This window comes from Myotis davidii, unplaced genomic scaffold (genome assembly GCF_000327345.1).
Source record: "Myotis davidii unplaced genomic scaffold, ASM32734v1 scaffold934, whole genome shotgun sequence".
In the NCBI taxonomy this organism is placed as follows: domain Eukaryota; kingdom Metazoa; phylum Chordata; class Mammalia; order Chiroptera; family Vespertilionidae; genus Myotis; species Myotis davidii.
The window spans coordinates 192,795-209,696 of NW_006285798.1; the positions used below are offsets into that span (position 1 = coordinate 192,795).

At 47.1% G+C, this 16,902-nt stretch overlaps 1 protein-coding gene across 2 annotated transcripts in view; it reads left to right on the forward strand.

The window, feature by feature from the left end:
* The window catches only part of KIAA0556 (KIAA0556 ortholog), a 203,480-nt gene that overhangs the window by 23,283 nt on the left and 163,295 nt on the right, over positions 1-16,902 (forward strand). For both annotated transcript variants that reach the window (XM_015559503.1, XM_006756852.2), the window contains exon 2: positions 7,479-7,534. In XM_015559503.1, coding sequence (XP_015414989.1) covers positions 7,479-7,534 — 56 coding nt within the window. The remainder of the gene's footprint in view (positions 1-7,478; positions 7,535-16,902) is intronic.

Here is a 16,902-nt window from a genome sequence, read left to right on the forward strand (position 1 = left end):
ATAGTGATTCTCCATTAAGCTGGGCAGGTGCTCTCCGGGTTGCCCTGTCAACATCCCGCCCCCTTTACTCTGCCACATTTGTCTTTGCAAAGGCTGTAGGTTGAAGCCAGGATCAAAGTTCAGGAAGCTGGGATGGGGCTGAAGGCCTGTGGAGGTGGGGGCAGGGTGTGCAGGGAGCAGGCAGGCAGCAGGGTGTAGCAAACACTGTCTGAGCAGCTAGACTGACTCATTGCTAACCCAAGTTCTCTCTTGCTCTGTGACCTTGGGTGGCTTTGTGTTGCACATGATAGGGAATCCCAAGAGCTATTAGCTGGGGCAAACCCTACAGTGTAGTGCCCAGGAAGCACTAGGAAACCATGATTTCCAGACAACCCATTAGAACAGGCCCCAATTTTCCTCCCTTTTCTTTCTCCCCTTTTCTTTTTCATTTCTCATCTCGTCTAGCTATTTCATAAAATCTTTGCCCTCGTCCTAGCTGGTTTGGCTCAGTGGATAGAGCATAGGCCTGCGGACTAAAGGGGCTTGGGTTTGATTCCGATTGAGGGCATGTGCCTGGGTTATGGGCTTGATCCCCAGTGTGGGGTGTGCAGGAGGCAGCCATTCAATGATTCTCATCATTGATGTTTCTATCTTTCCCTCTCCCTTCTCTGAAATCAATACAAATATGTTTAAAAAAACAAAACTTTGCCCTCAAATAAATGAGCAGGTACCATAGCCTATTGGCTTAGCTAGGAAATTGTTTCCTGAAACCATTTTGTCATTTCATTCTTATCTCTCATGCATTACAGATTAATTTCTTAACAGAAGGCAGTTTGTTCTCTGAAAATATTATGTTCTCTTTCCAGCAAGCTTTGGGCCCCCAAGGTTCATGGAGGCTACTTCATCTCCCTCCCACAGACCACCCCCTCTCAGACCTCAGATGGGAAGGCTTACAGCATTTTTCATTATATTATATCTTTTAAATTTTGACTCAACCTTTGGACATTTAATATTTTTAATTTATTTTACTTTCTTGAATAGGATATATATCCAAATAAATCATTCTAAAATAAAAACAATCACCTCACACCTGTCAGAATGGCTACCATCAACACATCACAAACGCCAAGGGCTGGTGAGGATGTGGAGAAAAAGGAACCCTCATGCAGCAGTAAAAAAGAAGGATCTCTTACCCTTTGAGACAGCATGGAGGGACCTGGAGAGTATTATGCAAAGGAAAATAAGGCACTTAGAGAAAGACAAGGATCACATGATCTCACTCATATGTGGAATGTAATGAACAAAATAAACTGTTGAACAAAATAGATCCAGAGACATAAAAGCATTGAACAGACTGTCAAATAAATCTCAGAGGGAAGGTAGGGGTGGCGGGGGGGGTGAGAAGAGATCACCTGAAGATCTTGTATGCATATATACATAGACAGTTGGGTGGTGGAGGCCTGGGGTGGGGGTGGGTGGTGTGGGCTAGAAGGGGTCAATGGAGGGGGGGAAAGGGGACATATAGTAATACATTCAACAATAAAGAATGTTTTTATAAAGCAAAAATAAAATCAATATAAAGAATATACATTAAGCCTTGGCTGGTGTGGCCCAGTGGGTTGGGTATCATCCCATGCATTGAAGGGTTGCCAGTTTGATTCCCGGTCAGGGCACATGGGCTGGATCCCCGGTGAGGGGCATGTAGGAGGCAGCTGATCAATATTTTGCTGTCACATCAATGTTTTTCTCCCTCTCCTCTCTCTAAAAATCAATTTAAAAAATCTTTTTTTTTAAAAAAAAGGGAAAAAAACCTATACATTGAGAAGCTACTCCTGTGCATGTGCCTTCCAGGTGGTTTTTTGTACCAATAAAACCAATATGGGTATACATTCTTATTTTCCCTCTTTCTTAGAGAAAAATTGCATGCTATATCAACTTTCCACCCCTTGATTTTTTCACTTAACATATTATCATCTAGAAGCTATAAAAGGGAAAAAAAGATGTATAAGGAGCCTGCTTATTTTTTCTTCTAACTCAGCGGTTCTCAACCTGTGGGTCATGGCCCCTTTGGCGGTTGAACGACTCTTTCACAGGGGTCGCCTAAGACCATCCTGCATATCAAATATTTACATTATGATTCATAACAGTAGCAACAGTACAGTTATGAAGTAGCAACGAAAATAATTTTATGGTTGGGTCACAACATGAGGAACTGTATTTAAAGGGCCAGAAGGTTGAGAACCACTGTTAACTTCATAGTATTCCACTCCATTGTGTGAATTCACCATATTTATTCAGCGAGTCCCTACGCTTAGACTTAAAGGTTATTTCTAACGTTCGCTATTGTGATAATACAGTGAGTACCTTGTGCATGCATTTGTTTCCTGTTTGTGGAGGCATTTCTTCACGGTAGACTCCTAGAAGTGATATTGCTAGCTCAAAGGGAAAATGCATTTGTCCTTTGAGGATATCTTTGAAATAGCCTCCAAAGGGAAAGTGCCATTTTGTACTCCTCCCAGCAGTGCTCAAAAGTGCCTGCTTCCCAGCTCTTGCCAACAGTATATTGTCAAACCTCTGGGTTTCTGCCGTTCAGATAGGTGAGAGAGAGTGGAATCTCAGTGGGACATTTGTCATTTAAATTAAATTACATAGACATATAAGACCGAGAGCACTGCGAGCCCTCCTATTTGGACAACAGAAGAAATAAGCTTATTTTAGTAACCTAATGGAAGCATCATCACCCCAGCAGGGAGAAACAAATTCTTTGTTCAAAACTCCTCTGTGACGGGAGGTCCCTGCAGGGGCCCTCTGCCTGCAGGATTTCCACTGACACCTTCATTCTCCAAAGCCCACCCCTGCCGGTCGAGGCTGTGCATTTGCCTGAATGGATGGTGTGTTGTGACTGCCAAGTTTGCCTCTCCACATTGGGCTTTATCTGGCCAGTAGGAAGCTCCATCTCCCTTTGCCCTTGAGGAATCATTTTCTTCTAATCCCCTTGTTAATTGCTTTAAGTGTCCAAAGTACATTAAACAGGTGCACCACAGAAAGAGATCCTTAAGTCAGACTCCCTCCCCAGCCCATTCTGGCCTTCTTGTACTTGTCTTTAAAGATCTGACAGAGGCAATATACTTAGTGGTTAGGGGTGCAGACCCTGGGGCCAGACTGCCCAGATTCAAATCAAAGCTTTGCTACTCACTAGCTGGGTGATACTGGACAGTTTCCTGACCTCTTTGGGGCTGGCTGCCCTCCTCTGATAAGTGGGATAATAATAGCACCTATTTAGTAGGGTAGTTGTGAAGAGTAAACGAGTTGATTTATGTACTTCGCCTGGAGCTCAATGAGGGGCACACAGTAAACTCTGATGAAGGTGAGGTCCTGGTGGTGGTGGTGATGACAGTGCTGCTGCTGCTGCTGCTCATGCTGAGGATGTGGTAGTGATGATGGTGATTAGGAGCACACTGAGCCCTGCTACGTGTTTGTGACCTTGAACAAGCAGCTCAGTCACCCCCATTTTGTTGGTCATTTCATCATTGGTTTGTAGCGATGGGCATAATACTGTCCATCTAAAGCGAGAATCAGCAAACTGCTGCCTGTGGGCTAAAGTCTAGTCTGCTGCCTGTTTTATTTAGTTCTTTGTTTGTTTGTTTAGAGAGAAAGGGAGAGAAAGAGGAAGAGAGAGACAGACAGACAGAGACAGAGATAACGTGAGAGCGAAACATTTGTTGGCCGCCTCTTGCATGCCCCCCATCTGGGATTGAGCCCACAGCCTTTCGGTGCATAGAACACACCCAACCAACTGAGCCATACCAGCCAGGGCACTGCTGCCTGATTTTATGAATATGGTTTTATTGGAACACAACCACACCTGCTTGTTGACATGATGTCTATGGCTGCTTTCACACTGCAATGGCAGAGTTGAGTAGTTCGTTGTACCTGAGACCTTATGGCCTATAAAGTAAAAAATATTTACTATCTAGCTCTACAGAAAAAGGTTATTGACCCCTGATCTACAGGAGTGGTTGTAAGGATGTGGGACATGAAGCTTGTGTAGACCTAGCACGTATTTAGGTGTCCAGTACCGTGGGGCTGCAGCAAGCCAGCATTTAACTTTCATGAACTACATGCCCCAGTCTTGTCCCCACTTCTGCTACTCTCCTCTAACTTCAAGAGGAAAATTGGAGTAATTACAATATGAATAGTTTAATTAGAAATATCGTAAGTGATATTTTTATCATGTAGCATACATTTCCATATGCATCAAATATTACACATGCATACTAGTCTGCAGCAATGGATCTGAAAGGCTGTGTCCTGGAGACTGTGCTTTGCGGGAGGTGTAAGGCTCCTTTTCAGGGGTAATTTTGATGCTGATTTCCCTTGCCTGATGACTTCTGAAGCTAACATCCAAGGAAGCAACAGCTCCCCTCTGAATGGTAGCGATGCATATTATTATCTGCATCTAGAGCAAAGTAAAACTGAATGTCACAGTTTTCCGACGACTGAAAATAAATCCTGAGGCAGATAAAATCTCTCTGAAATCGTAAGTGAGAGAATGATATTATAGTTAAAAAATTCAGTGCGTTCACTTCTTTTCATCTCTTCCCCAGGCACACATCTGTTTTATAAAGTGAGGTACACAGGTATCATTTACATTTGGCCTTATTTATTGTTTCATGACTGAGTCTGGCAGGTCACCTTGCAAAAGGCAGAGGAACATCCCCTTAATTTTGCAGGCAGCATATATGTTAATGTTACTCCTTCCGCCTTGCTCCCTGAATTGTGAGAATAAAATGAGATATCAGTAGGAGCATACGCAGAGAAGTTCAGTGCAGCAGCAGTAGACGGGCCTGGTGTAATCTGGTTCCTCCCATCCTTGGCCAGAAGGAGCTGTGTCCACACGGAGTTACCTGGAGGAGAGGGGCTCAGTGGTGTGAGGACAGGGGCATTAGATAACAGATGCGTGTAATGAGAGCGAATTATCTCATTGGAAAATAAGCACAATGTTTTCCAATTTAATGAATAAAGAAGCTTCTAATTAACTCCAGTAGAGATTTGCTTTCATATTTCAGTAGTTAAGCTCTATGTTTTTGTATTAATATTTTGTTTTTATGACCCAGCTTAATGGTGGTTTCTTTCCCTGTTCCTTTTCGGTGAAACAGAATTTTATAGAAGAAAAGCAAACCCGGAGGTAATTTAGTCTATTGTTGTTGTTTTTTTAAGGAAGAAAATATGGTCCAGAGAGATCCTGTTGGATCCTGTGACTTACCCAGGGCGCCCTAACTGGTTAGCTCTCCACTGGGCCAGGCCCCCAGTCATGTGTCCGACCAGCACAGGAAGGACCTCAGCTAGACTCTGGGTCCGCCATGCTTACCCTGGCCTAGCTCTGCTTCCTTCCTGCTCCCTACCCTTGCTCTGGGCCTTACTTGGCCCTGCTGGCATCGTACTCGCCTCAGAACTACTTCCGCTACTAAAAACCTCCTTCTCTGTCCCCTGGCCACCAGCCCACTCTGTCCTGTTCCAGGTCCAGACCTGTCCCTTAGCTCCTGGCTCTGCATTACATGGCCCGTATTACCTGGGGTGTCCCTCCTCTGACAGCCAGAGCAAGTGATTGTGGGAGCCGTCCACCCTGGCTCCTGCCCCAGAGCCTCAGAGTAAGGAAGTTGGAATAAAATTGGCCTAACAACTCATATCACTTGATCCCTATATCCTGGACTCTTTTCTAAAAATAAAAAAATATAAAAATAAACAACTTTATTTTTTAGAGCAGTTTAAGGTTCCTAGCAAAACTGAGTAGGAAGTACAGAGCGTTCTCATATATCCCCTGTCCTAACACACCTACAACCTCCGCAACTGTCGCCACCCCCACCACGGTGGTATGTTTTCCTAGGCTCTTTCTCATCCTAAATCCTGGGTTCTTTGTCTTAAGGAAAAAAAAGGAAAGAAAGAAAATACACACAGAATAGTCTAAGTGGCTCTCTGTGACCACAGAGGCAGGCATGCAGTCAGTTTCAGCTAAGTCCGTTCTATCTTGTCATTCTCTTAGTCTGTCCCAAGGCTGGGGTCACCGTGTCACAGCTCACACACAGATAACCCTGCTCTGGCCCTCTTAACCCATCTCTCAGAACCAATTCCACATTTCCGAGGCTGGGATTCTGATTGGCTGCAGCTGGGTCAGGGTCCCACCCTGGGGATGGGAAGAAGAACAGAGAAGGGGGCAGATAACCCAAAAGATGGTTACCAAACCATGATACTGTCTAATCTAGCAGTGGGCAAACTCTGGCCTGTGGGCCAGATCCGGCCCGTTTGAAATGAAAAAAACTATTGAAAAAAAGACCGTACCCTTTTATGTAATGATGTTTACTTTGAATTTATATTAGTTCACACAAACACTCCATCCATGCTTTTGTTCTGGCCCCCCGGTCCAGAACCCATTGTGGCCCTTGAGTCAAAAAGTTTGCCCACCCCTGGCATGGTCTCCTGAGAAGTCGCCAGGTGTCTCTTTTCTAAATCCTTTTAAATAGTATTGGCCCCAGAGTTTGCCCAGAGGTTCATCTTTGGGCTCTAGCTCTTCCCTTACTCTCACCTTCTTAGAAAGAGCAACATGTTACTCCTCCCACCCTGTGCTTTATTGCCCGCTGGGAGCCCCGCCCCCATCATGCCCCGGTCATGTGTAGACCCACTGGAAGTGACCATGTCCAACGGTCCCCATCTCTTGCCTCTCAATAGGTCATCACTAAGCCTTCTTGCTCCTGCCTTCTGAGTACCCCTGGCTAAGGGGACATGTGGCTGTGGCATCCTCACAGCCACTCGAGGGTGGGGTTGGACAGTTTGGGAGACGCCTTGACAATGTGCAGTGACTCTCATTTTCTATTTTAAAACCAAGGCAATCCATTAATTTTTCATTAAGGAATTCTTTTATAACGGACACTGCCATAAAAGCTCTGCATTTAGAACAGCCTATTTAAACATTCTGGTGGCGATCTGTTGAATTTATGCATGCCTTCAAGTGTTAGGCTTCCCGTTTTCTGAGATAAGCAACAATTTTCTCTGAAATTGCCCGTTATGTGAAATGCGGGGATTCCTGCTAATTCCCATCTGTATCATCACCTGTGTCCAAGTTTGGGGTTTGGTGCAGCACATCAGAGGTTATGTGTATGCACAGTTGAAGGCATTTTAGAATCCAAACAATTTAATAAAAATGCAATTCGACTGGGGTAACCAGAGGCCGTGGGCCCTTGCAATGTGCAGATAATGCTCCGGATTAAAGAGCTGAGCTTTGTTCATTAAAGTCAAGTAACGTGCGTGAATTAGCATTTCCTCGCCGTTGCTTTATTTCAAGAGTATACCATTTCCCATCATAATAATAGGCTACGTTTTCTTAAAATCATTTGATTATGATTTTCTTGCCTATCCAGTTTGCAAATAAAAAGCGTTTGTGGTGATAAACTAGCTGTTTTAAAACAGCCTTAATCTCTGGTTCTGCTTTTGAACTGCTACAGGTCAGACTCTGCGAAAGGCTGCGAGAAGCCGGTCCTGCTCCCGGGAGAACAAGGAGGTAAATGTGTCACTGGCGAGGGCTGGTGGGAGGCAGCTACTTGAAGGGACAGGGGAGCAGGCTGGGGATTAAGTATTCCTGGCTCTCCTCTCTGAGTCCCAAGCTTGAATCCCTGACTAAATAATAGTTGGTAACTAGAGCTATCAACCAGTGTCGCTTGTTGGTAATAATCTCTTGTTGAATGTGTCAGTTAGCTTTGTCTGGGTAACAAATCCCTGCAACTTAAAAACAGCCATGCATTTATTCATAATTCTGTGGGTCAGCAGTCTGGGCGAGGCTTACCTGGGCAGGTCTGCTGATGGGCCAGGTTCTGCTGACCTCAGCTGGGCTCGCTTAAGCATTTGTCACTCACTGTGGTCACCTAGGGCTATCGGTTAGAATGCTTTAGTTCTCTTCCAATGTCCTCTCATCCTCCAGCAAGCTAGCCGCATGGAGGTTCAAGACTTCAGAGTTTGAATGGAAGCGTAGGACCTCTTGAGCCCTAGCTCAGAACTGGCATGGTCATTTCTGCCACTTTCTGTTCCTCAAAGCAAGTCACAAGGTCAGCCCAGATTCAAGGGGTGGGGAAATAGGTCTCACTTCTTGAGAGGAAATCTACAAAATATTATGGCTATTCTTGAAATCTACCTTCTGAACCCATCTGCTCTGTGCCAGGCACCAGCTGGGAACTAAGGCATGGGCGAGACAGCCCTTGATCTCAGGATGTGCAACAGATGATAATACAGAAAGTGCCAATATAGTGAGAGAAGGGCAAAGAAAGTAAAATTTCAGTACACAAAGGGGGTCACCTAACTCTGCCAGTGATTATTAAGAAAGACTATACAGAAAAGCCGATGTGTAGGCTGCCTCCTAACGGGTGAGTGGGAGATTTCCAGGCCAAGTAAAGGGCACGATCAAAGTCACAGAGACATGAATAGGAAAGTGGCAAGATCATTGAGCCTGAGATGGGAAGTGGAGCAAGGACTCATAGGTTATGCAGGGAGGTCTCAAACTCATGGGAGTTAAAATTTGAAGAGTCTTTTTTAAAAAATATATATTTTTTATTGATTTTCTACAGAGAGGAAGGGAGAGAGATAGAGAGTTAGAAACATCGATGAGAGAGAAACATCGATCAGCTGCCTCCTGCACACCACCCACTGGGGATGTGCCCGCAACCCAGGTACATGCCCTTGACCGGAATCGAACCTGGGACCCTTCAGTCCGCAGGCCGACGCTCTATCCACTGAGCCAAACCGGTTTCGGCTAAAATTTGAGTCTTAATCGTGGCATATGGGTGCAGGGGTATGAAGGTGTATAGCTTATCATAAATATCAACCAATCCTGAAATTCATGAACACTTGGGTACTAACATTCTTGATTGTGAAGTGACACAGTTCTAAGGGAATTTCTCAGGCTCAGCTGGGCCCAAGGGCTCAAAAATGGCCACACGACTTGGTCTTTCTCTTTGTACGCGTGGCCCTGCTTCCTCTCTGCTGGCCTCCCCCCAGCCAGCTCTGAGGAGGCAGGTTGGGTTTGGACGCCCATTCACTTTGTTGTGACTTTCATCCTCTCCTTTTCTCAGCTGCAGCCAGAACAGCCAGTGTGGGTTTTCTTCTTATTCGATCAACCTGCCTGGAATGAGGGCTGGGACATAACTTGGGAAGTTTGATGCTGCTGGAATGACCTAAATAAATGTCAGCTCCAGTGGGCAATCTAGATGCTGAACAAGGGTGGATTTTCCTGCTCCTCTCTGGTGGGGAGATTTCTCTGGAAGCAGGCGCAGGTGTGCTCATCTCCTGCAAAGAATGGGAGTGAGCTCAGGCCTGCACGCACCTGGTCTTACTCTGGGAAGTGACCGAGGATGGTGACCAGCCCTGCTCAGCCAGGAATGAGTGGTGTAAACCTAACTGATGTCTTAGGTTACGGAACAACAGCATCCCACTCATCCACATTAAGAAGTTAGCTGGGACCCCAGGAAGCAGGGAGCAGGTAACCAGTGGAAACACTCTCCCTCCCTCCTCCTGGCAGCAGGACCCCCCTAATTGCCACTTTCCTGGCTAGGCTACTCCCATCACATCAGTTGCCTGAGAGCATTTCAGATCACACTCCTCTTCTGAAAGTGAGGGAAAATAGAGAATGGGGTTGTTTATCACAATATTCAACTTTCACCCTGAAAGATATTTATGGTAAGATGGCTTTGGTCCCTCTGAAAAAGAGGGTGCTGACTCTTAAATAGGGCTTTTGCTTGGTCAGAAAAACAAGAGAAAGAAATTAATGCCATGTTGCCAGGATGTTCATCCTGATTTGTCATAACAGGCCTTTTCCATCCACCTCCTCTTTCTGCACCTCCCCCCACCCCCACCCTCCCCAGTCTGTGGAATCTGCACCTCCTGATGCGCTGTGCCTTACGCAGGATGCCAGGTGTAGACAATCTCTGTCCCCATGAAAGATGAGAAAAAGACATACTGGTGAGAACAGGTAGATGACATATGGCGTGTTTCTTGGGCGGTGAGGTTATATGGGCCTCCTTACACCTTTCCCGGAGAACACGTGGTTTCCGTGGGTACTTTTCTGAGTGTTCAAGGGCCAACACGGCAAAGGAGGATGGGCAGCTGTTTTCAGTGAGCTTGCCAGGCCCAATTCAGCCCAAAGATTGTTTTATTTGGCCCATACTCTATTACAATTTTTTAGAATGAGGTGTCCACATTTAAAAATTGGAGATTTCATGTGAAAGTGCACACTTCGGGCTTCTTTGGAAAAGTGGAGAATGACAACAGGTCCTTGTTCCTGTATGGCAACAATGGCCATGGCTGCTATTGAGGATGTGCCCCTTTCAGGAGAGCCCTCCAGGCTGCCTCCCTGCCCGTCTCTGTTCTACAGCAAACGGGTTTCAGCAGCTGCATTGCAGGCCCCATGCTGAGTGCTTAATGGCAGTGGTTCACAAACACTGCTGGCCACAGAATCACCCGGAGCTTTTCTATACCCTGACATCCAGGCCTCTTTCCAGAGCAGTTAAAGCAGAATCTCTGGCAGCGTGATCCAGGCATCCGAGTTTTTTAATTTCCCCAAGTGGTTGTGATGGGAAGCAGGGGTTACAGGTGGTAACTAACCCCAGGTGCTTCCCTGCACACGCCCTGCCGGCCTGGCTGGAGGGCTACCCTTTTCAGGATGGCAGACATCACAGAGGAGACCCAGGGTGCGGGGGAGGGAGAGAAGACTTCCTGGAAGAGGCATCTTGAGCTGAGGCTTTGGAAGGGTTAGAAGAATTTCTGAAAAATGTGTCTTTGATGGTTGGCTTCAAGTCGGTAGAGACTTCCATGTAGCTGGTAAAAGTATTCTCAACAAGTATTCATGGTTCCTGCCTGTGGAGATTATATAGTGTTTATGGCCCTTAGTCATGAATTATTAATGATTTTGAAATTGTGGCCATTGTAGTTTACTCAGAAATCGTTAGGAAGTAAATTTATCATGCAGTGTTTTTAAAGGAAAGGAAACCACAGAGGAGAAAGAAATCTTTATTCATCACCCCCTACCCAGTGTTCACACTGATGCCCAACGGCACCAGGGCTTGTGGGTACGGCACTGGGAACACGTCCTTCTACTCACGGAGGCAACTGTGAGTTAGCCCCACCAGGTACTTCTGCAGCCAGCCCAGTCATGTGACCTTGGACGAGTCTCTTGACCCTTCCCCTCACTTGATAACACCCACTATGGCGACTGGTTTGCAGCGTAAAGGCTGCAGTGTTCTGAAGCACCTAGTGTAGTGCCTGACCCATAGTAGGCATTCCATAATGTTAGTTACATAATGTTCATCATTCCTTAGAATGTCTAGTATTTAACCGAGAGAGCCATGTCCTTGGATGAAGAGGCAGCATAACTGTACTTCTTTTTTTTAAATCTATTTCAGAGTGGAAGGGAGAGGGAGAGAGAGAGAAACATCAGTGATGAGAGAGAATCCTTGATTGGCTGCCTCCTGCACACCCCCTTCTGGAGATCGGGCCCACAACCTGGGCATGTGCCCTGTCTGGGAATTGAACAATGATGATCTAGTTCAGTGGTCGGCAAACTACGGCTCGCAAGCCACGTGGCTCGCGGGCCGCAGTTTGCCGACCACTGTCCTGGTTCATAGGTTAACGCTCAAGCACAGAGGGGCACAACTGCACTTGCTACTAAAGGGATCTCCCTTGCATCAGCACCCCCAGGCCAGTGGGCCCCAGCCAAGTGAGCTCTGTCCCCCCGCCCCCCAAACCCTCTCAGAGCTGCCTGAGATGATGGACTGCCTTCTTTTGTAATTGATTGGAGATGCGGAAAAAACCTCTTGACAGCACACTCATCTACTGGGCTCACTCTGTAGACGACTGCAAAAGTCATTTAACTCAACCACCTAGGAGAGATTTAGCTTTCTTTTTGCATGCACACACATGCATGCACGTGCACACACATGTGCACGCATAAACACTTCCTGCTATTAAGCAGAGACTCCTTTCAGATCTGCCAAACGAAATAGGAGATTGAATCTTGGCAACACATCCAAGGAAGGAGTCTGAGATCCACGGTGCGTCCAGTGTGGACACACCTCTGGTCCCGTCTCATCTCTGCGCCTTGTTGTCATGATGCGCCTCTCTAATAGTTGGTCCTTCTCCAGCCCAGAGGCCAGAGAGAGAGTCTGATTGATCTGGCTAATCGATACTAAAGGGCATTTAGAGGGCTCCTGACACCAGCCCCCGCACCCAGTTTCCCTCTGTGAGAAATGCCCACCTGTCCAAATTTCAAGTGATGGTCTCGGAAACAGAGCGTGGTGAAAATGAGACTTTAATACACTCTTGAGAGTGGACATCCATTGTACAGGCTCACACGTGTGCCAGGGAACACAGCCTATTTATTTAGTCCCTCCTCCGGTTCCTCATTGGCTGAATACTGTGAGGTCACCCGTTTCCTCATATGTCACCTAGGTCTTGCCGTCTCCCATTGGGCCATTTAAAAAAATTGGGTGAAGGCCTTTCTAGCTGACTCCACCTCCCCTGTCTAGCTGAGGCAGACCCCTGGTGGGGTTTCCACCATAATGATGGCCTATGTGCAGTTCTTTGTTCCTACATCCTCTTCCCTCCTTCCCATATTCTCTTGCCCTGGGGAAATTCAGCAAATTCCATCAGAAGCTGAACATGCTGGAATGGATCACAGAGGTCCATTTCTTACACCCCTCAATAGGCAACTGCTGTAATCAAATTTTTGTGTGTCCTTCTAGAAATATTCTATGCAGACCATATCTACCTTCTCTGCCCCAGCCCCCTCTTAACACAATGATAGCATGCAATGCACATTGCTTTGCTCCTGGATTTTGTTTTCACATACCAACATGGCTTGGAGGGCATTCCATAGCAGGACACACGCACAGACTTCATTCTTCTTTATGACTGCATAGTACTCTGTCGTGAATGCACAGGAACATAATCCTTTATTTGAAACCTTCGGGGCCAAATAAAGTTATAAAGTAATACCGTCCCAGTATGGCCTGGGACAGCACTCTGTAATCAAATGCATTAATATATCTGTAGGAAAATATGAATATTCATACTAAGTGGGATAAAAAAAAGACTATAAATTTCATGTCAGTTCCGATCCAGTTTTGTTGCTAAATAATTGCATATAAAGGATTGCCCATAAATATATTGCTGGTTCCCGGTGGTGACTGTCTAGGCTATTAATGGTCTTTGGCTGCTGTAAGAGCACTTTAAAGATGATCCTAGAACAGACATCTCTGTGCACATATGCAGGAAGAGTCAAAGGTTAAATTCTTAAGAGCGGAAATGGATCAGAGGGCATGTGCTGTTTTAATATTGATATTTCTGTTTTGTCTCCTAATAGTGCACGAGAGGGGCAGAGCTTTCTGTCCAGGCCCCCTTGTAGAATCCTGGCCAGATTCAAGGGGGGCTGCCCTTGGCTGAGGTACACACACCAGAGCCATTCATCGGCCACCCCGTTGTTCCCTAGTCCACTTGTCTGAGCAGGGCACTGTCCTGAGAAGGACTGGGGGCATGTCCAGCACCTTGGTTTCTGAAAACCATCTCTCATGGGCCCTTAGCATGTGGCTAATTGCAGAGGGCGGGGGAGCGCAGAACCTGGTGACTTACCATAAGTTTCAGAGCCCACTAACATGCCAGCGGGGAGCTCTTCCCTTTCCTTATTTCAGTTTTCAGCGTTCTTGTCACTTTAGCCTTCTGGGGAGTCAGGAGCTGCTTCTTCCATATTTAAAGATCTTAACTGCTTTGTTTAAAAATTTAAATAGAAAGGAAGAGAGAGAGAAAGACCGTGCAAGCTGGTGGTGCTGCATTACAAGGACCTGCCTGATATGACAGCTGACGTTCCGCATCTGCACTTTTCCTTTTAGTTCACATTCTGGCCGAGAAGAATGAAATCCATTTTACATCCAGCTGCCAAGTGTGTTCCCAGCTGTAAAGTTAGTGTTGTCAGACTTTCCGCTTCTTGAGTCTGGGTCTCTGTAGCCTTGAGCAGTTGGAGTGTGGGGGTCCTGGTAACACTGACAACCGATTTCTGCAGGCGAATCAGTCACGTGGCAGGGCTAGAAGCTGTGTAGCAAAGCAGCTGAGCCTGGAACCCCGGAACCAAACAGCCTGGGCCCTAGGCCAGTGTCCTCACTCAGGAGAGTTGCCTATTCTGTCTGTGACTCGATTTCCTCTTGGAGAGAGTAGGGGTGCTGCCTACAGAGCCTGCATCGCAGGCATGTGGGAAGAACTCAGTGAGTTAATGTCCATGAAGTGCTTGGTATGGCAGTGGCACATGCTAGCTGCTCAGTAATGATGAATACTGTAATTTAGGGCTGGCAAGGTCAGAATAGCCTGTTTAAAAAGCTAATACCTTCAGAGTCAGAGGTGGGCGAGAAGTCTTTCCAAGAAAAGCAGGACTTGAACTGGGCTGATGAAACAGTATATAAGCCCTCCCATCAGAATGACTTGCCCCTGAATCACCAGCCTACTCCAGGCTGCAGCCAGGCTGGGAGCTGCAGGATGCTGTGTGCAGACATAACCCCGTCACCCGAGCTGCACAGCGGCAAGGCCAGGACGCCAGCCATGAAGCAAAAACAACTAATTTCGGATAAAATGCCAGGAAGGAGATTGACATGCCTAAAACCTTCCTGGTACCAGCTTAGCTTTCCACACAAGATTAAACTCTAGGAAAACCCCCGATCAGAGAGCTCCAATTTTGGACCAGAAAGAGATAATTTTGACAGCTTTTCCTTCCGGAGCCTGTTGTGGCTCAGCAGTGTGCCCTTCAGGAGAGCATCATCAGAGTTTCCTGTATCCTTGAATCTTAGGCATGAAATTGCATTGAAAATGTCTCACTTTACCTCCCTACCCCCAGAATCACTTTATGGAATACAGACTGTCATTAGAAAAGAGAATGATACTATCTAAGGAAAGGAGGTTCCTGTGGGTTACTCGTGAAAGCTATGTCTCCTGGGTGAAAGTGGGCCTGTGAGGACTGCCCCTCAGGCTGGGACACCTCTGCAGGAGCCCGGCCAGGGCCATGAGAGTCAGGCCATGTGAGGTCCAGTCCCAAGTCACCACTGCTGACCTTCGCATACTCATGCTCCCCTCTTTGGGCTTCTGTCACTTCTGTGGTCCCCATGTCTGACAAGAGCCAATGGTTCTGTGACTTCAGCTTCATTAGGGTCCATAAGCCTGTCTCAGACAGTTCAAGTGACAAAAGCCCTCCTCAAACCAGCTGCAGCAAAGATGGGAAGTGGTGGCCTCACCAGGGCTGGTCCCCAGCAGGCACACCTGGATCAGGTGCTCTGACTCAGCACCCTCCCCTCTGCCTTCTTCCATGACGGGCCACTGTCTAGCAGGCTGCTCTCCCCTGGTGCCCGCTGGCCGCAGCAGCTCCAGGCTTCTGCACAGAGGCCATGTAGCACGCGGGAGAAAGCACAGGCTCTGGAGCCACATGGCCTGGGTTTGAATCCTGGCTCATCAGTTACCTAAGTGCCTAACTGCCTCCAAGCCTCTGTTTCTGCATCTGTAGAATGGGGACAATAGTGGCACCCACCTCATCAGGTTCTTAGGGTGCTCTGAACATTGCCTGACATGCAGTGAACCCTGAAGAGGTGACAGGGGCTGATTCTTCGTCTTCTCCTTCCTGTCATAATTCTCTCAGTGACTCCAGAAAGCTAGAGCAGCTCCCTCACTACAGGGTCAGCGAGTGTTCGAATTGAGACTCCTGGCCAGGCGGTGACTGTGCACCCACCTGAAGACAAGGCTGGGGTGGGGTCAACCCTGAATTAATCACATGATAAGGAAGAGGTTTTCCCCCAAAGGACCACCGGGATCCTGTTACCAGAAGAAGGGCGGAAGGACGGTGGGCAGACAAAAGCCAACAGCTGCCCACCACCCTGCCTCTTTGTAGTGGGAGTGGTAACACTGACAAGCAGCTCAGTTGTTAAAAAATGCTTCCCCGTCCATCCTACAAGACCCTGTGAGGTAAGCAGTAAGTACATCCTCACCTTGCAACGAGGAAACCTGGGCTCAGCTATGAGGCCACCCGCCCCAGTTCCACAGCAAGTGCAGGGCCGCCGAGCTGAAACTCTGTTCTGTGTGCTGGTGCGCAGTGGTGAGAGGGTGGATGGTTTTGGGAGGCAGCCGGGGGGACCTTCGGGATCTACTTAACCATCCCCAGGTTCAGTTTTTTTATCTGTAAGATGGGTGTCAGCGGTCCTTTCTCCCCAGGTATCTGCAGATCCACTGAGGTTGGGGAGATAAACACAAGCCCAGCCCCTCTCGGGACTCTGTGGATTCTGATACAGGCCACCTTCCCTCTTCTATTGCTCAGAGCTCCATGGGGAGAGGGGGACCCCGTACTCCTGGGACCGCAGGGTCGGGCAGGTGAATAAGAGGCTGGGGCAGTGGCCACCAGATAAACGGTAGCTTGGTTTCCCACAGTTTGATACTCACCTTTCCCCGCTAAATGCGGTTAGTGATGGCTGGATTCTGATTAGAAGCCTCTGAAGAGATTATAGGCCCCTCCTCGCCCCCCATTATGTAATTCAGAACAAAACCTCTGAAGTAAGTGTAAGGAAGGTTAATAAGTCCTGAAGTTATTTTTCCAGATGACTACTTTGATACTTTTTTTTTTTTTTTAAAGAAACCTAAATTCTTTAAAAAAATATTCTTTGGGCTGCTTGTGCTTTGTTGGTGCCCTGGGAGAAGGCCTCACACTTGGGAGATGGAATGGCAAGAGTGGTCAAGGGCAGGGAAAGGGTCCAGGTAGACTGCCTGAGTTGCATCCTGACTCTACCACTTAATAGCTGTGTGGTCTTTGGCAAGTTACATAACCTCTCAGTTTCTTTGTCTGAAGAATGGAGCAGAAAACATAAT